At 35.8% G+C, this 27,439-nt stretch overlaps 5 protein-coding genes across 13 annotated transcripts in view; 2 read left to right on the forward strand and 3 right to left on the reverse strand.

The window, feature by feature from the left end:
* Positions 1 to 1,365: 1,365 nt before the first annotated feature.
* Positions 1,366 to 6,661, reverse strand: LOC308682381 (vascular cell adhesion protein 1-like). 3 transcript variants are annotated; one of them, XM_081352087.1, is made up of 5 exons: positions 6,039 to 6,402; positions 5,318 to 5,584; positions 4,884 to 5,213; positions 4,371 to 4,613; positions 1,366 to 2,670 (listed from the first exon to the last, which is right to left on the reverse strand). In XM_081352087.1, the coding sequence occupies exons 1-5, from the start codon at positions 6,100 to 6,102 to the stop codon at positions 2,549 to 2,551; spliced, it is 1,026 nt and encodes a 341-aa protein (XP_081208213.1). In that variant the 5' UTR covers positions 6,103 to 6,402; the 3' UTR covers positions 1,366 to 2,548. The 3 variants fall into 3 exon arrangements, with proteins under 3 accessions (XP_081208213.1, XP_081208212.1, XP_081208214.1); XM_081352086.1 differs by lacking the exon at positions 6,039 to 6,402 and adding an exon at positions 6,506 to 6,661 and having other exon boundaries at positions 1,594 to 2,670; XM_081352088.1 differs by lacking the exon at positions 6,039 to 6,402 and adding an exon at positions 6,506 to 6,659 and having other exon boundaries at positions 1,594 to 2,670; positions 5,318 to 5,618.
* Positions 6,662 to 6,822: 161 nt separating this feature from the next.
* Positions 6,823 to 16,338, forward strand: cdip1 (cell death-inducing p53 target 1). Of its 4 annotated transcripts, none has more exons than XM_081358964.1 (5): positions 6,823 to 7,012; positions 11,712 to 11,832; positions 12,644 to 12,817; positions 13,567 to 13,834; positions 14,733 to 16,338. In XM_081358964.1, the coding sequence occupies exons 2-5, from the start codon at positions 11,748 to 11,750 to the stop codon at positions 14,842 to 14,844; spliced, it is 639 nt and encodes a 212-aa protein (XP_081215090.1). In that variant the 5' UTR covers positions 6,823 to 7,012; positions 11,712 to 11,747; the 3' UTR covers positions 14,845 to 16,338. The 4 variants fall into 4 exon arrangements, with proteins under 4 accessions (XP_081215090.1, XP_081215091.1, XP_081215092.1 ...); XM_081358965.1 differs by having other exon boundaries at positions 6,851 to 7,012; positions 11,739 to 11,832; XM_081358966.1 differs by having other exon boundaries at positions 6,874 to 7,012; positions 12,647 to 12,817.
* A 1,915-nt stretch (positions 16,339 to 18,253) lies between these two features.
* polr3k (polymerase (RNA) III (DNA directed) polypeptide K) lies at positions 18,254 to 20,087 on the reverse strand. The gene is made up of 3 exons (XM_081377429.1): positions 19,871 to 20,087; positions 18,669 to 18,756; positions 18,254 to 18,535 (listed from the first exon to the last, which is right to left on the reverse strand). The coding sequence occupies exons 1-3, from the start codon at positions 19,979 to 19,981 to the stop codon at positions 18,408 to 18,410; spliced, it is 327 nt and encodes a 108-aa protein (XP_081233555.1). The 5' UTR covers positions 19,982 to 20,087; the 3' UTR covers positions 18,254 to 18,407.
* Positions 20,088 to 20,295: 208 nt separating this feature from the next.
* snrnp25 (small nuclear ribonucleoprotein 25) lies at positions 20,296 to 25,032 on the forward strand. 3 transcript variants are annotated; one of them, XM_081377465.1, is made up of 10 exons: positions 20,296 to 20,702; positions 20,810 to 20,900; positions 20,972 to 21,077; positions 21,166 to 21,240; positions 21,359 to 22,358; positions 22,527 to 22,737; positions 22,918 to 23,028; positions 23,169 to 23,222; positions 23,446 to 23,593; positions 23,710 to 25,032. In XM_081377465.1, exons 1-5 carry the CDS (start codon positions 20,496 to 20,498, stop codon positions 21,414 to 21,416), a joined length of 537 nt encoding a protein of 178 aa, XP_081233591.1. In that variant the 5' UTR covers positions 20,296 to 20,495; the 3' UTR covers positions 21,417 to 22,358; positions 22,527 to 22,737; positions 22,918 to 23,028; positions 23,169 to 23,222; positions 23,446 to 23,593; positions 23,710 to 25,032. The 3 variants fall into 3 exon arrangements, with proteins under 3 accessions (XP_081233591.1, XP_081233590.1, XP_081233589.1); XM_081377464.1 differs by having other exon boundaries at positions 21,359 to 22,737; positions 23,710 to 24,945; XM_081377463.1 differs by lacking the exons at positions 20,296 to 20,702; positions 20,810 to 20,900; positions 20,972 to 21,077; positions 21,166 to 21,240 and having other exon boundaries at positions 21,696 to 22,358.
* The window catches only part of mrtfbb (myocardin related transcription factor Bb), a 42,236-nt gene continuing 39,252 nt past the window's right edge, over positions 24,456 to 27,439 (reverse strand). For both annotated transcript variants that reach the window (XM_081377443.1, XM_081377444.1), the window contains one exon: positions 24,456 to 27,438. In XM_081377443.1, the coding sequence (XP_081233569.1) occupies positions 26,981 to 27,438 (458 nt within the window). In that variant the 3' untranslated portion in view covers positions 24,456 to 26,980. The remainder of the gene's footprint in view (position 27,439) is intronic.

Genomic DNA, 27,439 nt, shown 5'->3' on the forward strand with positions numbered 1-27,439 from the left:
TTACGTACTGCTCCGAGACACGAAGGTTGAGGATCCAAATGCAGTTTATTTAAAGTGTTATTCAGAATCGTAATCAAAATCCAGGCAAAGGTCATACACAGGCAGGCAATCCAACAAATAGACAAATCCAGAGGGTGAGGCAGAAACAGGAAAACCAGGACACGGGCAGAGATCAAGAACCAGGAATAACAATGACAACAAGGAAATGCTCAGAGATGCAGTGCAACACATACAAGACTTCGCGTTGAGTGAATGAATGAACATGGTATAAATAGACAGGCTAACAGGAGGATGAGACAGGTGAATGCAATCAGTGAATGAGGTACAGGTGAATGTGATCAGAGATGAGTGATGAGTCCGGGCAGTGAGTTATGGGAAATGTAGTTTGTGAGTGATTAGGAGAGTCTAGTGTGGAGTGCCCTCTGGTGGCTCTCAAGGGCACTCCAGCTGGTGATCGTTACACCAGTTAACGATTTTTTGTTCTCAATATGACTGGGAAGGTTAGTTTCCGGTTATATTTCAAAAATGAAACCTAAAAATAACCATTAGGGGGCGTTCTGTAGGTACAGGTTCAGTTTAGATTTTCACAAAAACTTCCCTGCAACGTTCTGGGAATGTTAGTTTTTGGTTATAAAAAATAAAACCTAAAAATAACTATTATAATGTTCTTTAGGTTCCCTTTAATTATCCTCCACTCTCAGAAAACAAGGTACAAAAGCTGTCACGGTTCCCTTTCAAAAGGTACACCTTTCAAGAGTGCATGTTAGTACCTAAACGTTACATATTAAAACCTTTTACGACAACTTTTGTACCATTTTTTACCACTAGTTAGCTTTTTGTAACAAAAAACAATACGCTACATCTGCACGCTTGACTAAATAACTATGGATACATTTTTGAATCTGAATTGTGTACATTTTAATTATCCTATATACAAGTGTAATTTCTCAAAATGAAATATTGTGGCATTTTATAGTTATGAATTAGATTTTTTTTTTACTTGAATTCTAGACATTTGATATTTAACTATGTGTTTTTCCCCTCTCAAAAACGCAATTTTGACTAATATGTGTAGAGTTTTATAAGTTACAGTTTAACTGATAGCAATCGGTCAATATTCTTAGTCGGTTAACAGCTAAGCGGTTAATTATGGTCATCCCCAACAAATACATCTAACAATAGCCATTTAATTTCTCACAAACACAAACTTGGGGCATCATTTGTAGGGGCGTGGTTTGTTCTACTGTGGGATGCAGTCGGACACACTTGACTAGAAGGGTCTGTCTGCACCCAATGCAAACCATGGACCAATAAGGTACGCCTCTCGAGAAGAAACAAGGATATCATTGACTGAAACAATCTTTTAAAGTACATTTATTTATTTAAAGTTTGTCTGGCTAACTTGTTTTGCGTTTGAATATTAAGAAGTATGGAATAACAGGCCTATTAGTAAATAAACAAAATTATAAAATCAAATGCAGACCTATAATTATAGCTAAAAACCCTCAACACTAAACCTTACTCTATCCCTACCCTTTCAATAAAATACAAATTTACTGTAGTGTTTCATAATTAAAATGAGAGAACTAGAGTGAGAGAACTTCAAAAATGGAGATTAAGGACAAGACCTTTATTAAATTATTAACACCACACATCAACAATCATTAACAATATTCTTGAAAACATACGTCCTAAAAGCATTTTCCATTTTTATTAATAAAACAAAAAGCATTTTGCTGTTTTATAAGCTGATATCATACAACGGTAATTTAGACTTGACCTGTTTGGATCTAAGCAATTCAGAAATGCATTAAAAAATAAATCTAATTACACAATAACTTTCTGAATTACTAGTAGTTTATATATGTTTTTAAGTCTCATTATAAGGCTCTAGAAGGAAAGAAAGAAAGAAACCTTTTGTATAGCATTTTTCTCCTATTGTTATTAAAAGAATAAAACAGGCATATTATTATCTGTCAATACAGACTTAAGTCACACACAAAAGAAGAGGTTTAAAGAAGAAGTACATAAATGAAAAGTGCTGTCAAATTTGTCAAACATAGAAAGCACATATTTCTGGCTTTGGAGATTGTCCATCACCTCAGACAGTTTTTAAAGCGTGAATCTGGGGTGATGTTTTTCAAAATCTGCATTTATGCATAAACATTTCTATCAACTGCATTAAGTTATTTACCACAAAGAGATCTTTTTCTTGTCACATGGGCAACTTTGATAATCTCACAATATGGTGGATAACACTTTTGTGCAGCAAATTAAAGTCAGTATAGCATAAATAACATACAGGAAAACATTTTGTTGGCATATGATAAGATAACTTGATATGTTTTAAACATTTATTTTTTTATCTCAGACAATCTTTTTTGACACTGACACATAGTCATGCACGTGACAGCACGCTTTTACACGTTATACTAGCTTTTTTTTTTATTAATGTATTTATTCATTGTGATCTGAATGATGTTCAATATATCATCTGTTCAATCTTAGCATTTGCATCCATTGCTGAAGAGACACATTTCATTCTGCTTTACTGACTGCGATAACTTCCAGTTGATTGTTTCTTTTTCCACACATAGATAAGTAATGCGATGATTATAAGAAGCAGTGCAACAGCCGCAGCAACAATAAGGATGTAGTTTAGAGATTTGCCTGGAAAGGAAAAAGCAAAATAGGTTCAGGAAATTAATAAGTAATATAAAACTCAAAATCTTTAGCACAAAATTAATTTTGTGGTTAAATGACTGAACAGTAATATATCACATAATTAAAAGGTTGTCCTAAGAGCTATTGTTAATATCTAATTGAGAATATCATCATATTTTCTTTCATTTTCATTGAATACAGTACTTAAGTTAAAAATAGAGCAAATGTATGTAATATCCAATGTATAGAAGGCAGATACCATGGTAATAGATGTCTGTATAGCCCTGAGCTATACAGCATATTTCCTACTTAGAGTATTTTTTAGACATAATTACTTACTTTTATTACAGTTTGTATTTGCGTACATTTTACAGTATCTGAAACTACTTAATCATGGGGGATTAGTAGATTGTACAAAATTGGGTACAATTTTGGTACAATAAATATTATTTTCATATTTTCCATTAATTTCCTGGTCATTTTTGAATGCCAAGATCACAAGTGTGAATATAGTCAAAGCAGGGATGGGCAACTCTGGCCCTCAAGATACACTTTCCTGCAAAGTTTAGTTCCAACCCTAATCAAACACACATGAACAAGCTAATCAAGGTCTTCAGGAATACTAGAAAGCTAATGGCAGGTGAATTTAGTCATGGCTGGAGGTAAACTCTGCAGAAAAGTGTATCCTACTGTGTTTGTACAATGTCTGTGTGTGTGTGTGTGTGTGTGTGTGTGTGTGTGTGTGTGTGTGTGTGTGTGTGTGTGTGTGTGTGTGTGTGTGTGTGTGTGTGTGTGTGTGTGTGTGTGTGTGTGTGTGTGTGTGTGTGTGTGTGTGTGTGTGTGTGTGTGTGTGTGTGCAAGGGAGGCAACTGCCTCCTAAAGAATATTGAATGAGAAAATAATCCACAGCGCTGCCGTAATTATATTGTATAATTTAGTTTTAAATTATTATTAATGTGTTTAATTAGTTTGCTTAGCTCGGAGGAGACATAAGGTACATAATGGTACGGAAGTGTCCATTGTAGCGCGTAGTTACAGATAGCGGTTAATAAAGCTACAGCAACATTAGTTAATTGTTTTTGTATCGCGACACGGCAACTTGCTTCCGAACCTTCAGATACAGACAATAAATGACGATTTCAAGTCATGTCAGGATCATCATATTTCCATTGAACGCACATGAATGCCACAACAAACTGTAAATATGAGTGCATGGGAAGCTCAGGATTTTTTTTAAACCCCTATTTTATGACTTGGGAGCAAATCAGTGAGAAACGTGTCAGAATACCATAGGTTTAGCTGTGACATTGTCAGACTTTTTTATTTACAGCATAATAAGCTAAATGCCTGCACAAAAAATAGTAGCATTGTAATATAACAATATAATAGTATGTAGGCCTAATGAAAAAGTTGACAGTGGCTTCATAAATTAATTATACATAAAAAATCAAAACACACCTAAAGCACATTCTTTGTTCCTCATTTTCTGGAAGTATAGAGTATAAAAACCTTGCTGTATTTTAACGACATCTTGCTCTGATGAAAGTGACTTGAATGCACCTTACTTCTAGTGGACCATCAGTAATGGCTAAGAGGCTTTATTTTTATATGATTCTTTAAAAAGAGTCTTTTTTTATCCTGCATAGTGCACCTTTAAACTGAGTCACTCACTTACAATGGAAAATGTTACAAAAATGCACAATTACCTTGTTTGGACACTTTTACACGTCTGGTGGTGCTGCCAACAGAATTGATCGCAATGCAGTGCAGATCCTCAGGTGTTGAATCTGTTATAGTAAGAGTTTCACTATAAACTATATCAGTTGTGCTGAGACTCCAGCTGATTGTTGGTTTTGGGTTTCCCTCGGCTTCACAAACTATCACCACTGGATATCCTGGAAACACAGACACTATGGAGGGCAGTTTGGTCTCACTGATGATCGGTTTAACTGCAGGAAGGAGTGAAAGAAAAACAGTTTAAGAGGTTTTGCATTGCGGCATCATAAATTTCTTATGTTAATCTACATTAATTTTAATTTAGTAGTTTTCAGCTAAATTGATCAAAATAGAAAATTGATAAGAAAAGGTTACATGTTGCATCTGATCCCTATCACCACATAACTTGACACTGTGTCACATGGTAAGTGCTAAAATCTGCTTAATTTGGACAACTGATGTTCTTAAAAGATTAACAATAGAAACTGACGGATCTTACTTACAATATACAGTAATGCTGAGATGTTCTGATGTGTTTGTTAGAGGAGGTCGAGGTCCTTCTTCTCCCAGTTCCAGCTTTGCTTCACACCAGTACTGAGCTCCATCATGAGCTCTGTCTGGACGGATCAGGAGTTTAGATGTTTTATTGACTGGAGTCTTGATGGTGTCAGTGAAGATGGTTTGATCCACCAGAGTCTGTCCTTTGTACCAGTTGACAGTGAGATTCTGAACTGGAGCCACATTGAGAACGTCACACTGGAGCTCATACTGGTTTCTCGCTATCATTGGTCCGGTGTGATTCACAGTGCTGATGGACACACTGTCTGGAGTCTCTGTGGAGGAAGATTTACACACTGAGATCTGCAGTCATCAATGTACAAACATTAGATATTTCTAACAAAGAAAATATAAAAATATCAATAACAGAGGAACTCACTGTAAATAGTCACTGGGAGAGTCACTATACACTGTGTCTTATTATAGTTCATGAAGCAGGATGGCTGTATGCCACAGTCTCTCAGTTCTGACACTCTCCATGTGACCAGACTGTCTCTGGTCAAGGGCACTGCTCCCTCACTGGCTTCCCATCCCAACCCTCTATGCGGGACAGAAGTGCTGCAGTCGACTGAAACAGAACCGCCGTACTTCACAATAACTCTCTGTGGGTTGAGCTGAACAGGACATTCATCATCAGCATGTGAACCTGTTAAACACATTGAGAAGGATGTGATTTAAAACTGGTGAAGATTCAGCACAGAATAGCATCACTAAAGTATTGGATTACAAGCAGACACAGAAATAACTTTCTAAGAGTCATTAAGACCTGCAAACTGAACACTGGTCCACGATAGGCCTCTAGAGTTTTGTATTTTATAGAGTTGGGACCATGACATCTTAATAGCTAGTGAAAAATGTAATGGGTTTCTGTAAAAGCCCATCTATTGTCATATGCAACAAAAAAGCTTTACTAATACAGTAGAAAGACAACTTTTGGCAGGACTAGCACAAACTCAAACATGTCAACTGAACATAAATTAATTTAACACTCCCTATTCTGGTCTTAAGACCGAGAAAGAGTCATGATCATTTACAACATATTTAATCTCATTCCAGATGCATCGGAAGAATAAAAGACAGAATTAATACAACATACAAACCTGTGAAACTCAAAAGCTGTGAAACTGCCAAGAGATAAACAAGTCCAAAGAAATGTTGAAGCATATTGAAAAACAATTGATCAGAAAATACTGTAAATAAGATGCAACTTTATCACTGTAACTCAGAGTGTAAGCCTGTGACTGAAGACCTCAAGCATGGCAATACTGATAATAAAGAAGAACTAACCCCACCCAAAAAAAATATTTTGAGTACAAGTTAATGGATGACTGCAAGACAGAAGCAGAAAATGAACTTGAATACTTGTAAATAAATTGAATAATCACGTTTCCCCTAACCAGATAACCAGAACATCTGTAGATGAGACTGATGTTGTTTGGCACATGAATTCCTTCTTTGGTTAATAATTTGCTTTCTAAGAAATGTAACATTATACAAAAACAAAAAAATATATATATTTAAAGGAGTAGTTCACTTTAAAATGAAAATTCTGTCATCATATACTCACCCTCATGTTGTTTCAAACCTGTATGAATTTCTTTCTTCTGCTGAACAGAAAGGAAGATATTTAGAAGTATGTCAGTAACCAGACAGTTTCTGGGTCCCATTGACTTCCATAGTAGGAAAAAAATATATACTATGGAAGTCAATGGGAGCCGCTCAATAAAACAGAGTAAACGGGCTCAACACTTACCTACTTAAAAACCCTACTACGGCGGAGGCTTAAAGCGTGCATAATAATTACGTAATGCTGACGTTGCTTAGTAACCTTGCGAGAGCGTCCACTCATGTGGCCTACTTAATATTCATAATCTATCCTTCGCCATAGTAAGATAAATCACCAGAGGGATTCACACACAGACGCTTTATACACCTCCCATCTCCCATGTTTACGTCAAATCCTTCCCAGCAGCGGATGTTATTGCAAAACTGGAGCCACAAAGCATCAACGTTTAAGCTAGAAATCGGAAAGTTCTCAAAGCTGATATTTTGATTGACGCCGTGGACACAGAAGGTAACAGCACATCGCCTGTATGAATATTGCTTTGTGTTGTTGTGCGCTGGCAGCGTTATGATCTGCAACCGCAGGCCTGTGCTCGCATCATTCACGATAGCCTATCACTCGCCGATGGGTTTTAATCGCTAAAGATGTTTATCGCTCTCTGAAAGTTGTTATGATTCGCTTGAATTTCTAACAGATGGATGGATTTTCATGTGTCGCGCTTTTATGTTAATATGACTAAACGACTGAAATATATGTTAGCTAGCCAAGCTTGCTGCTGATACTGCGATGAATGAGTATTGCATGTATGCAATAGTGCGAGTCACTCTACTCTTGTGTGCTAAATGTGTCAGTGAAGAGACCTGGACTTATTTTTAGACCAGAAAAAGTAACTCCCGCTTTCCTTACATTGATGATGAGGCCAGTAACCAATGACACAAATAGCTGTTTGCAACACTATCTTTCTATGTTAGGGTGAATCACAGTCAAAGTTGAGTAATAGTGAAGACATGAAGGGTTAGGGCAGTGTTATGTAATCATTGCCAGCGCCGATGGACGCAGGTTGGATAATCGCTGATCTCTATTCCAGAAAACTCCAGAACAAACACACCAACTCATGCACTGCTCGCTCACTTCAGCATGTTTAAAAGTTAAAAAGCTGTCGTTAATCATCTTAATATTATAATTGGCAAAATTATAATTAAATTAAAATGATAAAGAACACAATAAAGTTAAGGCAAGACCCCCCCCCCTCCCCCCTCCTCTATTAGTTAATTAAAAATTAACTAGATCACCATACTTCTCCAGTTGGTTGTTTCCATAAATCAGAAAATACTGTCAACAGCCTGAAAAAAAAAAAAAAAAAAAAAAAACGAACAAAAAAACATTTGCATCATTTTTGTTTAAGGAATAAAATGTATAAAATCAGGCATTATGTATGAACAAACCACTCTGTTAAAAAAAAAAAAAAAAAACCAGAATATATAAAGTTGGTGTAAAAAATGTGCCATGAAAGATAGCCTTCACTTCAAAGTGTATTTTGGATATTTTCTTTCCACTAGTCTGAAATAACACTTTATAAAAAGTGTTTTTGTCAGTAGTGCATCAATACATAAAACTATGCCAAGTGCGTGTTTCAAACACATAAACGTTGTAATAATTCTTGAATTATCCCATTTTTACACAAAACGAATGGTTTCCCAGCTAACAGGGAACGTTCTCAGAACTTGGCTAATATTCTGGCAATCTTTTTCCTTGTAACGTTACTAGAATGCTTGTTAAAAGTTTTCTAGTCTTCAATTTTTTAAAGACTTAAAAACTAAAAAGTTATCTTTAGTTATTTAACCTATACATCGTTCATGGAACTTTTTTTCTGAAACGCTTTAGTTTGTTCAACTTTTCTACTTTTTTCAGAATATTCAGAGAACATTCAAAAGTAACATTCCCATAATTGTTTGCAAAATTACTAAATGGACTGTTCCCCTAATGTTGATAACCAAGCAAGAAAAAAAAAACGTTTTAAAAACATTTTAAACGTTCAGAAAACATTCAAAATAACGTTTTCATAACTCAATGGGAACATTAGCAAAACGTTCGTAGTACATATTTTTGTTGAGTTACTGTTTATCTGCTGTATATCTGGACTAACACTGGCCTATCAACCTTTTTCTTGCGCCCCATGACTTGAATTATGAATTATATAGTATAACTTAGCCTATGTTAACTTGTAAACAATCAGCGAAAGGTTCACTCTATGAACGCAACAATAAACATTTTCAAAATACAATAAGACATTATTCCTTCACCCATTGATCATTAAGAGAGAATTTTCCTTTATAAAGAAATTTAAAAGTATAAAAGCATTAACAAATGACTTCAACAGACCATGAATTCCCCAAAAGCTCGATTATTTCTGCAGCATTGCTTTTATAAAAAATGTTAATTAACTGGAACATTGAGTGATATGCTAATATTTCCAAGTGATTTCCATCATTTTTGATGATGGAAATGGTTTATTGGAATGTTTTAGAAACATTCCAATAAACAAACACTGCTAATACAGATTAGAAGTGAAAAGGGGAGACAATTACATTTTAAATATCGGTGAGAAATCAAACCTGGAAAGAGACGTGAGGATTTGGGGAGAAAAACAAGATATTCTTAGTACAGTTCTGCAGGGAATTATTCACTGGATATATCGTAAATTAAATCGGAAGAACAGACCACAAACACGCAGTATATGTTGTCTTTTTTAACTACAGCTCAATAAAAAGGGGGGAAACAAAGAAAATAATCAGTAGGAAAAGAATGTAATGAAGAGATCTCGTGTCATAGATATTCTTGTTATACAATGTCACATTAAAATACCAAGCATCACGTTATTAACATGAAGGAAATTACAGCTCATTCGGTCAAACTGACAGATCAGGATTATTTGTAGCTCAACCTTATGATTTGAAATGATTTGTTTTTCGCTTCTTTGAGTGGAACTTCCCCAAACCGGAAGTCCCTCTCATAATTTAGGCTCGTTAGGAAAAAGGTGGAAAGGTAGCATTATGAAATGCTCTATATGAAATGAAAGTATATAAACTGATGTTCACTGTGGATTAAACATTCAGTGTTAATGTTTTTAATCAACACGATGTTCTGCTGTATATCTATAGTTTTGTATCAGATCTTTATTGAATGTTCTAATTATACGGCGGCAATGCATCATAAATGTTGCCATAATTTGTGGTTATACAGAGAAGCTTTCTATGTAATTCATTTCCATTAGGCTATTCTAAGTAATACAGGATGTGAACTGGGCAACGAGTTACTCTGACTACATAAGCTAATGGACATTAGGCTCACGCAATATTTATACGCTCCACATATAGCAGTAGTCACATGCTTTATTTGTGCATTTCCTGCTTCATCCCTATTGGCTGGTGGTAATCATTTTAAGAAAGTGCAAATGAGGTAATGTGTAGTCATATCACCAGTCATGAAGAGGACACCCCTATGAATAGCCATTTTAATGGTTAATTATGTTAACTTTACCTGATTATAAGTATTTGATGAGAACCATAATAATGCCACATATATGCGGTTATGCCACTGTTATAACTAAGGAATAATGATTGAAGTTGACCTAAAAGGCCAAAACTGATGCCAGTTTTATAGTCTTAGTTATAGTGTCGATTTGGTTTTCAAATGAGGTGCGATTTTGTTTTTCATTTGCATTTATTTCCCTTAAACTTTGACAATTTCAATTTTTTTATGAAAGGACAGATATTTCACACAAAGGACACGATGTTTGATATCTGGTTAGTCTTGACCCACAAATCTGAGGTTCTGAGAATACTGTGCCACTGTTTCTACTGTAAATATTATTACTTTAACTTCTTAAAGGCCAAAACTGTCTACTTAAGCCAAGAGATTGCACATATTCCATAACATTGCGCTGCATATACAATATACATATTATGAGGATTATACTATATTATACTATATATTATTCAAACGTTTCGGGTAGGTAAGATTTTTTTTAAATGTTTTTCAAAGAAGTCTCTTACGCTCACCAAGGCTGCATATGTATTTGATTAAAAATGCAATAAAACATAGTGAAATAATATTATTATCATTTAAAATAACTGCTTCCTATTTGAATATATTTGAAAATGTAATTTATTCCTGTGATGTCAAAGCTGAGTTTTCAGCATCAAGTCTTCAGTGCCACACGATCCTTCAGAAATCACTCTAATATGATGATTTGCTGCTCAAGCAACATTTCTTATTATTATTATATTATTATCAGTGAATATTTTTGTGGAAACCATTTTTCATGATGAATAGAAAGTTAAAAAGAACAGCATGTATTTGAAATGGAAATATTTTGTTATATTCTAAATTTCTTCATTGTCATAATTGATTAATTTAATACATCCTTGCTGAATAAAAGTATTAATTTCTTTAAAAATCTTACTGACATAAAACTTTTGAACAGTAGTGTTGATGATTGATGAATCCAAACATATTGTGTTTAATAAAGCTAAATAAAGTGATCGGGTTGATTGTCACAAGCTTCAAATCAGAAATGATCTTTTGAGTTATACTCAAAAATATACAGAGTTTCCGGTTGTTTGCGCACACTAATCATCCTTCTACAATTTCTTTGTTTTAAAAAGCAGACTTAATATTTATCTATTTTGGTTTCTGATTCAGAGACGACGAGCACATGAAGCTTTGTGACGTGCTGCTTATATTTTTAAGGTCTGTTGGAACGTTGACTTGCACCACTTCACAGAAGTGGAAGGAGTGGAAGGAGAATTTAGAAAAGGGGTGTCCAAACTCGCTCCTGGAGCGCCTCTATCCTGCAGAGTTTAGCGCCGGCTTGCCTCAACACACCTGCCTGGAAGTTTCTAGTATGCCATTGCCTAGTAAGACCTGGATTAGCTGGATCAGGTATTGGGGTGGGAGCTAAACTCTTCAGGACAGTGGCTCTCCAGAAGCAGGATTGGAAACCCCTTTATTAGTCTAAAGGCTAGATATTTCAAGCTTATGTATGTTGTTTTTATTTGTGGGCTCGTGGGAGTGCTGGAGCAGTGAGCATCTGAAAATTAATAATTGGTTGTGAAATGCCTCAGCAACAGTAGTCCGGGATGCCGGGATCACATTACACTGTGTGCTTACTGAACCATGTGGCCTGTGTGTGTTGTGTTCACTTTAGAAACTCCCTTATCTGGCCTCCTTCCAGGGAACCAACATGTCCAGTGACCCCCCTCCTCCTTACCCAGGGGGCCCCAATGCCCCACTCCTTGAGGAAAAAAATGGACAACCTCCAGTTTCTGGTAAATACCTAGATATTTTTCTCTTCTCTTTAGACATTTGAAATGAACTTCTACTTTTTAAACCTGCTTTTAATAGGTAAATACAATGGTGCTCGCACCATCATTACCTGCAGAATTTCTAAATGTTTTCTAGAAAACCATGGAAACTTGAATGTAAACACTTTCCTCACAACCTTTCAATGGGCCACTAGAATTGCATGGAACTAGATTTATTTTGTTTCACTTAATTATAGCAACATATGTTCAATGATGAAATAATAACAACAATAGTAACTATTATTATTAACATTACTTTGGTGTGAGCAGGAAAGACTATACATATGAATATATTAGCTAGCTCTGTAAAATGTCTTGTTGAAACCACACTGCTGTCTGTGTATAAACATTTACTTTGATTTACAGTGGAATCATAAAGCCTGACACCACAGGATTCTGCAATAGATCACTAATAAATTTTGTGACTATTTAAACACATTTAAACTTTAAAGGTTTGATACAAACTTGTGGAGATCACGCAGCTCAAGTGCTGCTGTTGTTGAAAAATTAAAATAGGTTTTGTGGTTTTGCTTCAGATTAACTTTTCACTCAAATTGGCCGATTTATTAATTTCTAAGGAAGAATGTTGTATTGAATAAAAAAAATATACTATTATTAATTAATGCAAATTAACACAGTCATTTCACTTGTGGTCTCATATGTTTGGACACCACTGCATGTTTATAATTAATGATGAGAGGAGCAAGTCTAGCAGGTGGGATACAGGAATTCTGTAATTTAAGAAAATAAATTGACGTAAAGCTATTTCCCTCAGCAGCCTCTGCTCCGGTAATGACAGGACCTCCACAAGGACAGCCGCTGCCTCCCGAATACGGGCCTCCACCTTATGAAGCCACACCCGGCTTTGTTCCTCCGCACGTCCCAGGCGAAGGTCCCAAGCCTATGTCTATGCCTATGCACATGCATATGCCCATGCCTCATCCTCACGGTGGGTCTGCCAACCAAACTCACACACTAAAGCATCAGCAGCCATTCACGGATCATTAGCATTTCAGAGTGAAGAGCTAGCAATAATGTTAAATCAAAATGATGTGATGCGACAAGTTACGAGCAAAGCGATTTTTCAGTTCACAACGACACTAAAAGAGATGTGTCAGGGCTTTGAGCACGATTACACAAAACATTGTTACAGTGTAATAATACATTTAAGTACTGAGTAATATGAACTAACTACCTATACTATATAGGGTTAGGTTTTGGTTCAGGGTTAGTTGCATGTAATAATATGTAACTTACAGTTATTATTATAGTAACTATACTGTATGAAATGTGTAACAAGGACACTGTAAAACAAAATGTTTCCAAAATCTTTCATCAAAATGTAATAGGCCTAACTGCCTCTGAACTGACACTGTTTTTGGTTACTGTTGTAGGTATTGCTGCCTTTCTAAAATCTTGTTTATAGTTAAAGCAGTAATTAAAAGGGTTAGTTGCTTAGTTCATTCAGAAAAATGCCTATATTTTAACGATATTTTAGGTGTCAAACGAGCAATGGCCATTCAGTGGCATTATTTGGGCTCACACAGATGGATTGTTTTCCTACAAATGCTTGTTTGTGTTTATCTGAAGAAAGAAACAAGTCATGTGCAATTAGGGGTGGGATGATGATGAGTAAATGATGAGAGAAGTTTAATTTTTGTGTGAACTAACTTTAACCTCAAAATTGATGTGCTGCAGGTGGTTACTACGCTCCCCCTGGGCACTTTCCTCATCCGATAGCGGAGCACTATGGTCCGGGGCCCAGTCACTTTGGTCCAGGTCATACGGCCACAGTTCTCTCCCCTCCTGGTACCACCACCACCGTGACTGTTCTACAGGGGGAGATGTTTCAGTCGACTCCAGTGCAGACGGTTTGTCCACACTGCCAACAACCCATCACCACCCGCATCAGCCACGACATCGGCCTCATGAATACTCTAATCTGCATGTTCTGCTTCTTTGTCGGGTAAGTGACGAACTGAACGGCACAATATATGATATGATCTCTCTCTGTGACATCATGTTATGTTATCTTTTTCTGCATGTTGGTTGGCCTACATGTCTTTGAGTTGGCGGACATACAATTTTATAAGAAATAATAATAAAAGCACATGCTAAACTGCTAAATAAGGTTTTCTTAAGATAAAGCGGCTTTTTTTCTTCATTATAATTTCAGGACAGTTGTATCACGCTCACTATTTTTGACTTTATGCTCATACAAAATAACTACAACACCACTGTTCAAAAGTTTGGGGATTTTTAATGTTTTTGAAAGAAGTCTCTTGTTCACCAAGACTGCATTTGTCTGATCAAAAGTTCAGTAAAAACAGTAATTAGTGACATTATTACAATTCAAAATAACTGTTTTCTATTGTTATATATATTTTAAAATGTAATTTATTCCTGTGATCATTACTCCAGTCTTCAGTGTCACATGATCCTTCAGAAATCATTCTAATATGATCTGATTTGATTCTCAAGAAACATTTCTTGTCGTTATTATCAATATTGAAAACGTGCTGCTTAATATTATTGCGGAAACAAAAGAACAGCATTTATTTGAAATATAAATCTTTTGTGACATTATGAATCTCTTTTGAGCATTTCAATATGTCTTTGTCGAATAAAAGTATTCATTTCTTTTTCAAAAAATCTTTCTGACCCCAAACTTTTAAATAGTAGTGTAAATGAATTTTAATACAGAAATTAAAAACGTGCACCATACAAGAGGTGCATTCAGGCCATGCATGCATGAATTGCATTTTTTATGTAGTTTTGAATAAATGAATACACGATGAGCCCTGAATGATGAACCACACAGTACGCTCTTGAGATCCCTCATGGCTTTTGTCTTTGTTTTACAGGTGTGATCTAGGTTGCTGCTTGATCCCCTGTATGATTGACGACCTCAAGGATGTGACACACACTTGCCCCAACTGCAAGGGCTATATTTACACATTCAAGCGCATATGCTAACAGTCTATCCCATTAAAGATCGTGCTGTGACCTCATTCTGGTGGGAGTTGACGACTCACTTTCATTTCCGTCTGCTCTGTGATCGCCCCAGCTGACAGCTCGTATTTCTAGCCATTTCTCGCTTTATGTAACTATTGATTCTCACATTTAATTTACAGGCACTTGATGTAGTTACTGACACCTCTTAAATGAAGCAGAGGACATGAAGGATCGGTACGTTTTAATATGCACAATGGTCATTGTTTCATCAAAGCACCGTTTCAATTTTTATTTTATTTTTAGCAGTAAAGCAAAGTGTAAACGTGTAGAAAATATGTGAAAACAGTAACCTTAAGCTCATTTGTGAATCTTACTGAGTAGCGAAAACAACTGAATTTCACTACAGGGTCAGTATTGTTGGAATGTAGGATTATTATTTTATGCATTATTGTTTTATTTTAACATATTAAAATTGAAGTCTTTAATGGCTGGGTCTGGGACCGTTTAGCATTGTGCTGGAGTAACATTGTTGCTTTTACATGTGAAAAATGCATCTATATTTGGCATTTTATGCAAATGTTATGGAAATTTAACTTTTGTCATGTTTTCAATTTCTTATGTTTGTCCAAATGACTCATTTGATTTGATATGCTTATATATGAAACATGCATTGTTGTGTAGATGTGACATTTTAGTTGAAAGGTTTTTATTGATAAGGAATATGTATGTCCATCTAAATCTCCTTTTAGTAATTCTAAAGCTCATGGTGTTTTAATATGCCGTGCAGTTCATGTTAGGGTCATATTTGTGGAATTCAACCAATATACATTTAACATGTTTTTGAACTGTGAATCAGAACTATAGCCATGGTGCTTTTCAAACCACTATACTAGCTGTTCTGTGTTGTCAATAAGCTGTTTGAGCCTTCTCTAAACTATCATCGGTTATCCAGGTCAGTTTACCAGTCGTTAATAAAGTAGGTCTGTTTGCTGATATTAAGATCAGTGTAGAATCATCTCTAATCACACTTTTATTTGAACATTTATTCTAGCCAGAACTGCTGAACAACATGTTTAGAAGTGGCTGCTGCGTTATTTTTTCCATTTCTACTTAACGTGAAGTTTTCGTCTTCTTCTTCAAAAAGGGAAGAAATCTCTTGTAAAGGCTGTTCAAAGCTGCTTTGCTGTTGGAGTTCACCAGCATGATGAAATGCGCTGCATGGCATCGCTGTAATCTTGCATAGCGCTCTATTGGGCCATATGTCCCCTCAGTGTGTCAAGCTGGGCTTGTTGCTGCACTGGGCTTCATAACTCAAAGCAGATTAACCGTTCACTTATTAATACTGTGTGTAACCGGCCACAAGGACTTAAATGATGATTGTCCTGATTTTTCCTTTTTGTGGTCAGATTGTGATTTCTGTGGAATCATCCAAAGAGATTGTTTCCGTTATTTGCTCATTTCGGAATAGATGTTTGTTCTGGTTGTGAAATTGTAAACTTTTTTCAAAAACCATTTTGCTCTGTCTGACAATGTGATTTATTGCTGAAATGGTACAGAAAACAAAAGCTACAACATCCACAGTGCTCAAGATATATATATATATATATATATATATATATATATATATATATATATATATATATATATATATATATTTATAAGCACTGTATTATTAATTATTATTAAGGTTGATTGTCCAATTTTTCTTTTTCTTTTTTGTGGTCAGACTTGTAATTTCTCAGGAACCATCTAAAGAGGTTGTTTCCTTTATTTGATCATTTCTGAATAGCTCTGTCCAAAAATGTGATTTAATGGTACGAAATCCAAACACTACAACATCAGCAGTGATTAGACTATCGCCCGGTTTCACAGACAAGACTTAAGCCTAGTACTAAAATGCATGTTTGAGCTGTCTTAACCTAAAGCAAATTGCACTGACATTTCTTAAAATATGTCAGTACCATTGTTTTGTCTCAAGTTGCAGATCAGGAATTTTTTTATACGGCATGTTTATAAAAGATACTTAAATGTCCTAATTAAACTAAGGCCTAATCCTGGCTTAATCGAGCCTTGTCTGTGAAACCTAGCCTATATATTTCAATATGAGTTAAACCTCTGCTTTTCACTTTTGCCTAAAGCTACACCATGTAACTTTTGGCCCTGAAGCGTAAAAACAAAATGTGTCTTGGTCGTGCTACGGCTCTAGCACCAGTTTACCGGTGTGCAAGGGTTTCTTTGGAGGTTTGTCGTTTCGAATGATTCATGGTGAATTTTTCTCGTTTGTTGTGACGGCAAACTTTTATCTTCACGCTACTGCAACAACATTAACGCGGAGATACTTTACTCTGTGTACGGATATATGCGGATACATCGTGACACGCACGTGCGAATGTATTTATTTTTATCCACAAAATCCATCCCGACAGCTCATAAATATTAATCTTTATTATAGATTCATCAAAGTGTATTGGGCAAAAGTAAACACATTTGGAAAAAAACAATCTAATTGATAACATGTTAGCAAACACAAGTTACACAGTGTAGCTTTAATTCAGATACTAATCATCTTTCTCCTGTCGACAATCTGCCAATATTATAGCTGTTTAAAAATCAGAATCTCCGTCTTTCCATTGTAGTATTTAACATGAAGGAAAAAATGTAGCAATTGCTAGTGTGTGCAAATGTATTTAAACTCGCTGTCTCATTGTAAATGATTCTTTTTAACCAGATCTGTCCAACGAACACTGGATTTTTCATAGTATTTGCACATTTGCCGCATACGTGTATGCAAGCATTACAAAAAGAACTTTTGCCACATTAAGTTCTATTTTCTAAGTTTAAATTCCAATGTTCTATTTTCTGACTGAAAAAAGGCCTCATCCCACCCTGCTTTATTTAATCGAAAAAAAATCATCAATATACCTCTCCATCAAACATACACAAAACATATATGATGTCTGTTTGATTACTGAAAGATAATCTCCAGTAAATATGCATGTTCATGAGGTTTACTTGCACAATCCAGGCTGGCTCCCTTTAATCTAATATGCTCTTGACTACGTAGGTCTACTTGCTTTGTGAAGTGACTTGATGCTGTTGCAGACAGTAGATGTCAAGCTTGTGTTACAGGAATGCAGTTGTAGATAGATGCCTTGAGAATAGTTCAACTGAAGTCTCAAATGTGTATGTAAAATAAAACTTGTGGACTTAATGATTATTTGAACAAATAAAAAGACTATAACATATATGAGATGTAATTGTATTACTTGCGCGCACGCACACACACACACACACACACACACACACACACACACACACACACACACACACACACACACACACACACAAGAATGGTCATCAGGCCAGAACAACCCAGATGTAAATGATGTGGTTATTGCACATAACCGAATGACACATGCACATTCTGTGAGTTAGTGAAAATAACGTTTATTAATCCATTTATGGAAATGATGAGACAGTTTTGGCTCCAAAAAAATAAATATATAATCAAAACAGAATATTTTATTATGAACACATAATATTTAGTCATACATTTTGAGTCTCAAACAAAGTCCAAGACTGATTTAGTCTCTCCAACGATGCCCACATTGTATATTGCAACACTTGTAGAAAGTTGTCATTGGTTCATCCGCAGACCTAGTTTGAATCTGCATAAAGTAAGCCCTTGGGTGCTCACATTTTGGACAAGGTTCTTCAAAAAAAAAAAAAAAAAAAAAATGTTATACTCAAAATAAATCAAATACACTTATTTAAAGCCACTTGAATGTGTGATTAAAAACACATAGAAGTATTGTTTTTTATCACATTAGGATACACTGTTTTACCTGGAGTGGAATCCACATTTTCCCAAGCAGCAGCGCCTCCGAGAACATCATCAACCTCCTTCAGTTTGGGGTACATTCTGTTATTTACCTGTCACAATAACCAACCAATTATTTCAACACACATCAGATATACATCATATCAGAACGTTTTATGCTGGCAGAGTCTCAAAAACTACATTGACAACATTTTTGAGAGATGTTCTAGTCAAGGTTTGAAATTAACTTTTTCGCTCACACACACAGAGCAGTCAGTTTTTGGCTAAACACTACATTTTTAAGTTAACAGCCATTCAGATCTTAATCTGAATTATTGAATTGAAAGCTTTTAGTTTTACGACACATTATATCCTTGTTTGCGGATACTATAAAAAATAGAATGGAAATAAAACAAAATTCAGTAACTTTTTTTTTCTTTACAATTTTAAACCCAAATTTGAAAGTGTGCAATCCTCTTTAGGCTTTGTTTCGCTAATGCTGGAGCATTCGGGTTGGAGGATATTATTTATTAATAAAAATAACCCACCAAAATGGATAGTGAGTTGAGGTGTTACACGCCATGGTTGATTTTTAGAAGGTCTTTTATCAACCTTTCTCAGACCAAAAACCCTTGGTGGACGGAGAGAGAGTGGCTGCTACCAAAACTGCATACTCACTATTTAGATTCTTCTTTCGCATAAGTTACCTTATGACAGTTAAAAACAAAAAGTGTTTTATATAGTATGAATGTAATCCAGAAATACTACATCCGTCATGTGGTCATTGCCATATGACCTACAGTTTCGTGTACACTTATTCGCCTAATATACAGTAGGGAAGTAGTAAGCATATTCGGATGCAGACACGGATATGAATGAACAAGAAAATGAATATTCGACTCAAACTCTTTTCATGTTCTAAAAGAAAAGCTTAACGTTACACATTGTTCATGTTATCTGAATGGAACGTTCACATTGTTTAATGCAAATTTAGTGTTATAATTAATGTTGTAATCTTATCAAGTGTTCGCATTGTTCAAATCACGTTTACAATCGAACAATCACTATTCCATGTGTAATTTAATCGACGGCGCTTCGCATCATCAGATTTGTTTGACTCAAACTTTGACATCACTCATCTTTTCACTTCATTCGAATCGAACGTTCAACTTATGTGGTCCATTATCACGTGTTCGTTTATGTGTTGTGGTGGTAACTTCACATTACCTTCCTCGTGACATTGTGCACATATGGACATGTATTACACGCGAATCTGAAGCATCTTTGTCCTTCCTCCACGATTAAAACATTCCCACAAGTTGGACAAAACATAAGCATTTTCAACGGTTATATATAATATTGTTTACTAAATACTGGTATTGCTTTTCTGATCCAATTAAAGTTGGTGTTTACACACATTCTCAGCTGCAGTTGCTACAGGAAGCACATGATGACAAACGTGCCTCTCTATTCTGGGCTCGACATGAAACGTAATATAAACACAATGAAACATTGATTATAGAGTATATACATAATAATAATTTGATATATACCTGGCAATATATAGAATTGTTGAATTAAACTATATATATATTTAATAATTATATAGCTAATCCCGGACATATAATTTAAAAACGTACGCGGAACTAAAGTTTGGTGCATCATATAAATCTTCCGAGAGTGAAAGCTGAAACGCAGCATGTTGATGTTACAGTTTCAACAGAAAGAATTTCGGCAAAATGCCTAATTTATTATTTCTAAATTCCATTTATATTCATTGTTAACTTTTATATGTCTTGTATTTCTGTATTTACTCTTAAATCAGGAAGTTTTCGCTTATTATTAGTTGAAAATGGATGAATTAAAGGAAGAAACCCTCAAGAATGTCGACGTGGCTGACTTTGCCGAGAAAATCGTTGTAGATGAAATTAAAGAAGAAGAAGAAGAAGAGGAGGAGGAGGATGAGGAGGCATTGCCACATTCTGAATTTCTTGACATCTTCGAGGAAGGCTTGGCTCTGATAGTGCAGGACCCTTTACTGTGTGACCTGCCAATTCAGGTGTACCATCAAATAAGTTTTAAAATCAACTGTTATTAATGACTTTCTGCAGAACATTTCTTTATAATCTTTTCTGCTCTCTGAAATCGTTTGTTCCACCTGTTCAGGTCACATTGGAGGAGGTGAACTCTCAGGTGGCTCTGGAATACGGTCAGGCCATGACTGTTCGTGTTTGTAAGCCTGATGGAGAAGTCATGCGTGAGTTTTCTTGGAGTCGCTCTGAATTGTTACAGATTTATTGATTCTAACTGGAGCAAATCTCTTCACAGCTATCGTGGTCGTGCAGTCTGCCACGGTTCTGGATCTCAAGAAAGCCATTCGCAGATATATGGAGCTAAAACAACAGCGAGAGGGAGGTGTCAAGCACATCAGCTGGTAAGACACGAAAAATGTGCCAGGTAGGCTATATGATAGGTTTCATTTCGTCAAATGTTTTTTTTCCTAATCTATTTACCCTGTCAAGGAAATACGTGTGGAGGACATTTCTTCTGGTCTTCAACGGAGAAAAATTAGAAGATGACGAGAGAAAGCTGAAGGAGTGAGTCCAAACAATCTGCTGCTTTTGTAGAAATGTGTGAAAACTGCACTTTGCTTTGAATTACGTTAATGATTTTTAATGTGATTTTAAATATGACTGTGCTTTCCTTTATTCTCAGCTACGGGATCAGGAACAGAGACGAAGTGACGTTTTTGAAGAAACTAAAGAAAAGATGAACAGGGATAATCTCCAGTTTTTATTTATCACTCTAATTTGTAAATAGTCGAGACATTTAAAGGAATAGTTCATCCGAAAAGGAAAACTCATCCTCATGACGTTCCAAACACTTTATGTTGTTATTTTCCGTTATTTTTTTTGCCCCAAAATGCTTTTTAACCTCTCTTTTCCACACAACAACATTTAAGTGACCACACTGTTGTCTAACTTAAAAAATATTTCAAGATCAGTTGAATAACAACCTAAATTTCGTATGATTTCAGGAGATTTGGATTAGTGTACAAGCCATATGGACTAGTTTTATGGTGCTTTTTTGTCCTTTTTGGAACTTGGCAGCTGTGGTCACCATGAACTCTGGACAATGTCCTTCAAAAATTCACCTTTTTTATTTCACTATACAAACCGACAGCAACTACAAAACAAAAACAGAAACCCAATCTGTCATGCAAATTCATGTATGTTAGGCAGGGATGCAAATGTTGGCTAGGCCTACTTGATGAAGACACTATTATTAATGTACATATTGTACATCCACAAAACTCACTGTAACTGCATGTCTTATGAAGGTCTTTAAAATCATATTTGTGGGATTTTATGTGGCTTTTATATTGATCAAAATACTACAATCTGAACATGATTAAAATACAAGTTGTTTTTAAGAGTGCAGTTTTATTCCCCTTGTTGTTATTTTAATATAGTCCCACCATAACCTGCTGTAAAACTATATATTACTATATATAAACTATATAGACAGTTACTGTTTAAGACCCTTGTCGTGACACGCCATGAATTTAGTAAAATGCAGGTAAACCACACACTTTAAATATTGCGAATATGTTCCTCGTACTGTTACACTACAGTAATATGATGACCAGCCTCTTATTTCCTTTATACTGCAATGAATGTGAAGAGCGACTGATGAGACGCAACAGCACACATGGGTAACTATTTGTCATTTTTAACCACTTTTACTTAAAACAAATATTTACTGTTTATTCACTTTGTAATTTTGCTTGGGTTAAGTAGTATTTTTCATATCAGGAAAACAAACTTTGAAATGGTATTCTTGACTTGACACTAGTTGTGACGCCGTAATGCATCTCTTTCAGAATGGACACTGTATGAAGTTTTGAGGCTCTCGGAGGTTTAAGTGAGCTGTCGTCTCAACCCTCAACATGCCTCAACAATCTGATGACCGTTTGTCGAGTGTCTTTGAGGAGCTGAACAAGCTGTCCTTACACAGACAACAGCTCATGGACAGACGCAATGTCCTGGCCATGCTCATCCAATTCAAGCGAAACAACGGGCAAAATGAGCAACGTTAGTACGAGTCGATGGAACTATTTGTTGATTTATTAACCGACTTACAAATGAAGCCAAAGAAACCATGAAAGACATTTGGAGATTATTTTTTAAATGAAGAAATTGATGTAAATATAGAGATTTTAACACGAATACACTGATGTTTTGCTACTCACACTTGATCTTTGTGACCAACAGAGTATTCCAAAGAAACTGGAGAACTTCAACAAATTGACGAGGATCTTAAAGCTCTCTCTGACAAGAAGATTCAACTTGAGAAAGTGCAAGAGGAGGGCTCTCATTTAATAGGTAAAATGACTCCTCATAAGGTTTGCTGTCTTTAAAAAGATTTTTGCCAAATATATTCAAACATTTGGAAATTGACCGCTGTAGTCGTAGGCCTATTTAAAAGTGTGGTTGTCATATGTTTGTATGTTTTTATTTTGCAGACACCACTAGGTCATCTAGTGTCATATTTATAGACAATCCACCTCCGTTTCCAGGTTAGTACGCATTTGTTTTTTCGGTAACACTTACAAGGTTCCATCTGTTAGCATTAGTTAACTACAATAGTTAACATGAACTAACAAGGAAAAATAGGTAACACTTTATAATAAGTGTAGTGTAATAAAGCACAAATCATTTTTACAATTACCATTTCAACTACGCCAATACAAAGTACAAGAGGACCAGAGCTTCCTGAAAGCGGGTTGTTTGTTTTCTTAGCTCCGCAGGTTATTCTGGATGTTAAGCAACTTCCTCGACACTCCTCTAAGACACAGTGTCCGTTCTGTCGCCAATATATAACCACAGAGGTCATGACCAAAGCTGGCAGTGTGACCTATCTTGTGTGTTTCATTTCCATGATTTTTTGGTGAGTTTAACTATTTACCTTATTTGCTTGACTTATTATCATTCACGTCTTGTATGTGATTACCATAACGTCTTTCTGTCATGACATATTTGTGTTTATGACTGTTTCTTGTGTAGTTGTGTAGCTGGCTGCTGTCTAATCCCGTTCTTCGTGGATTCCTGCAAAGACGTCATTCACAAATGTCCAAAATGTCGCAGTAATATAAACACGTGCAAAAAGTTCTGAGGAATGGAAATGAATTAATGTCAATTGGACTGAATCGCCAGCATCTGTACTGAAGACTCTTATTTTTGATTATCGCACACAACTAAGGCGGTTGGAATTGTTTCGGAGATGTCATCCTGAACTTTTTAAAGGGACAATCCCCATGGAATTACCTGCGTGCCTTTACTGAAGGATGCAATTGCGATATCCGATATTGTTTCCTCTCTGCAGGGACCAAGCCAAGCTTTCGGCTAACCTTAAAATACAACTAGAACTATCCAATCCGAAAGGAAAACAGAATATGTCTGAATCTTCAGGGTGACCTTCCAGTCTTCTGGTTTGAACTTCAATGTTAAGTTTGTATTTTGGGTTATTACACTATCAGGAATATAAAAAATGGAATCAAGAAGCAATACTATGACAAAATTCCTGATTGCTTTTGGATGTAATGGAGTAGGAGTTCTTCAACTGATAAAAACAATCTTGTTTTGTAGACTATAAGTTATGATCTTTCATTTGAGAAAAATACTATCTCTGGTACAGTGTCAAATGTTAAGTTTATTTATTGTGTAGCTTTCTTTGGATCATAACTGAGGTTATGCATTGCTGGAACATGGTTCTGTGTTTTGGAGGGCCAAACAAGTCATTTCAGTGGTTTCAAATACAGAAACATTTTAATGATAAAAGGCTGTATATACAATAAAGATATGTACAAAGATAACCTCCAAAAATATTTACAGTTGCACAAATACATTTGTATAAAAATGTATATTGTAAAAATATATACACTGTGCAAAATATGAGGCATATGATCTACATCGCACTTCAAAGGGTCAATATGTTTTCAAATATTTCTCTTATTTACCTCTTAATAACAAATAGAAATTACTCTGATGGACATGTTGAAAAAAAAGGTATACAAGGCTCCTCTGAGGTCTTATGATAGGGTTTTGCTCCACCACTTGTCTTTTTTTCATTTTCAACATATACAAATATTTATAGAGGCATAAAATGTGTGAAAAAAAGTATATATGTGAGAACTGCATAAATGCAGTAAAATGGTATGTTTACAAAATTAAAAGCTTTGGGTCTCTGACAGAGACAGAACTATGGTAATTACATTTCTAAATATAGAAATACATTCTTTCATTTTGACGTGTTTGGATATAGAAATGATTGTCTGAGTTCATGATCAGTACAAGGTCAAGTAAATGCATTATTTGGCATTTTTTCACAAAGTGTCTAGGGGGAAATCTGTTATTATATCTGTCAAACACTGCAAAGAAACATTTCTTAGAGTGATACATCGAAAGGAAGTGGTGATAAAAAAAATATTTTTTTCGAAACATTCCAGCAGATGTCGCTACATTGTCACATTTTATAGAAAATCTAAAAAATCTTTCTAAAATCTAAAAGACATTTGGACTGAAATCTAATTCAATCTTACAAATAACTAGAGAAGATGAGGTTTAGGTACATTCACAAAGGCATACCACCTGCCAACTACCTGTACTTCAGTGGTTATGTAGAAAGAAGCTTGAATTCTGTGAAATATAGTGAATTTAGGCCTCAGCAGTTCATCTGCATCCAAAGCAAATATCTACTCTACTGCAGCAAAGAGTCTGACCAATCAAAATGCAGCTGCTCTCCGATGTCATTCTGATCGCCTCATATGAATATGGAAATTTCACTGGTCCAGTTTAGTGTTGTTTCCTTGGTCAAGTCATGCAGCAGTGCCAATTCAGCTGGTCTGTAAAAGCTAAATCGTGTCTCTACTCTTTTGTTAGAGATGATAATGGCCCCTAATCTCCCTCCCTCTCTTTGGCCCCATGATGGGTTTGGTAAACAAACTTTCTCTGACCTTACCCAGTCCACGCACTAAATAAATTTGAAATTTTCATACATTAAATGTTATTAGTTAGCTGCCACAATTCCGAGTACCCTAATGCAACGGCTAACAGCTCATTGACCATGGAAATTGATAGTGAAGATAAATGAGACACTAAACAGGTTCCTTTAAGGTGATGTCACATTTGGAACAATTACCATGGCACAATGCTTCCATCAAAAATATTTGCAAAATCTGTGTTAAAAGTGATAGTTCACCCCAAAATTTCAATCCTGTCATCATTTACTCACCTCACATGGCTTCTTTCTTCAGCAGAACACAAAAGAAGATATTTTGAAGAATGTTTCAGCTGCATTTTAAAATATTTTTAAATGACATTGGGATTTCGTTTGAAACTTTCAAGCTCCAAAAAGAACATAAAGGTGATGTGAAATGGATCCATATCGATCACTTTTTATGATGTACAGATCAAAATGTAGGGGATTTTCATCAAAAATTACGAGGTAAAAAACAAAACAAAAAATAAAAAATACACATGGATGAATCGTTCACAATAAGATCTATAAACTGTTGAGGAACATAGGCAAGCCAGCTATGCATATATATTTGGAAGTGTTCCTCACAATCTTTGTAAATTAAACGTTGATAAAATAAAAAGTGATCCTGCCACATCGGAATCTAATAAAGTTGTATGGATTAATTGCATGCTACCTTTACGTCCCAAATGTTTCAATTCACTGATTTTTTATAGACCGAACAGCTGAAACGGCTTCAAAACATCTTTTGTGCTCCACAGAGAAAAAGATAAAAGTTTAGAATGACATGAGGGTGAGAATAATAAATTTGGATGAACTATACCTTTCAATTCTAAAACTAGAGAGTTTCTGGATAACGTAAATAGCAAAGGCACATTGTACGTATAATTCTTACTTGCTGCAAAATGTGTGATATGAATCTAATATATATTCTGTCAATTCAAAGACATCATAATAAATCACAATCTAAAAAACAGTATTCTATATAATACAGGCCAGCAGTTTCAAAGACTGCTTCAAAATATGAAAAGCAGAAGGTCACTGCCTAAATATATAGGTGAAAAACAGTGTCTCTACATTCTTTTTCTGCCTTGAAAGGTGTTGGTGACGGCAAACAAAAGCAAACAAACCTGCACTTATAGGCACAAATGAGAAAAGCTGATAATTAATGATGGTCACTCCAGATCCACGGATGCCGAGATTTACAAGAGTCCGACTGCGCACTGAACGCCTATTAGTGGTCACTAAGGGTCAACAGATCTTTTTTAAAAAGTCTCCAATCTTGCTGCCTTTGTGAGCTCAGTCCCAGTGCAACTGTAGATCAGTCGAGTCCAAGAAATCAGATGAAAAGACAGTCGGAGAGGAGATTCCAGCAGGACCTGGGATCGTAAGGTCCAACCACTCCATGTTATCAAGGCCGGTGTCTTGTAGATGGAGGGTGGATGGCGGTGTGTCGGTGAAGGTCAGATCTGAAGTGTCCATTGGGGAGTGGGACCGCTCCAGCAGCTGGTTTTTGAGCTCCTCCATCAGTCTCTGGGACTGCGGCCCAGCGTCCTCCAGCAGGACCTCCAACTGGTTATCGGAGGCCAGGGTCAGCAGGCTGGGTGGAGGTGCTTGGGTCTGATTGGGCGTGCGGGCAACGTGTATTCGCGGGGGAGGGCGTGACAGCACAGTGTTAATGGGCAGGGTGGTGATGTTTACCGTCACTGGCATAAGTTTATCCAGAGAAGGATCCTGCCTGGCCAGAGGGGATATTTC

Source organism: Scardinius erythrophthalmus, assembly GCF_964197995.2.
Source record: "Scardinius erythrophthalmus genome assembly, chromosome: 1".
Taxonomy (NCBI): domain Eukaryota; kingdom Metazoa; phylum Chordata; class Actinopteri; order Cypriniformes; family Leuciscidae; genus Scardinius; species Scardinius erythrophthalmus.

Bases quoted from the DNA above. Each gene is read 5' to 3' on its own strand.
- LOC308682381 (XM_081352086.1), bottom strand. From the start codon at position 6,605: ATGGGACCCAGAAACTGTCTGGTTACTGACATACTTCTAAATATCTTC. The intron at 4,614-4,883 runs GTAAGTAAGATC...TCCTTCCTGCAG, and splicing joins TCTCAGCATTACTGTATATT to TTAAACCGATCATCAGTGAG. The intron at 2,671-4,370 runs GTAATTGTGCAT...TTTCCTTTCCAG, and splicing joins TGTAAAAGTGTCCAAACAAG to GCAAATCTCTAAACTACATC.
- cdip1 (XM_081358964.1), top strand. From the start codon at position 11,748: ATGTCCAGTGACCCCCCTCCTCCTTACCCAGGGGGCCCCAATGCCCCA. The intron at 12,818-13,566 runs GTGGGTCTGCCA...GATGTGCTGCAG, and splicing joins GCCCATGCCTCATCCTCACG to GTGGTTACTACGCTCCCCCT. The intron at 13,835-14,732 runs GTAAGTGACGAA...TTTGTTTTACAG, and splicing joins ATGTTCTGCTTCTTTGTCGG to GTGTGATCTAGGTTGCTGCT.
- polr3k (XM_081377429.1), bottom strand. From the start codon at position 19,981: ATGCTTATGTTTTGTCCAACTTGTGGGAATGTTTTAATCGTGGAGGAA. The intron at 18,757-19,870 runs GTAATGTGAAGT...TTATTGTGACAG, and splicing joins TGCACAATGTCACGAGGAAG to GTAAATAACAGAATGTACCC. The intron at 18,536-18,668 runs GTAAAACAGTGT...TTTTTTTTGAAG, and splicing joins AAATGTGGATTCCACTCCAG to AACCTTGTCCAAAATGTGAG.
- snrnp25 (XM_081377463.1), top strand. From the start codon at position 22,593: ATGCCTCAACAATCTGATGACCGTTTGTCGAGTGTCTTTGAGGAGCTG. The intron at 23,223-23,445 runs GTTAGTACGCAT...TTGTTTTCTTAG, and splicing joins CAATCCACCTCCGTTTCCAG to CTCCGCAGGTTATTCTGGAT. The intron at 23,594-23,709 runs GTGAGTTTAACT...TTTCTTGTGTAG, and splicing joins TTCATTTCCATGATTTTTTG to TTGTGTAGCTGGCTGCTGTC.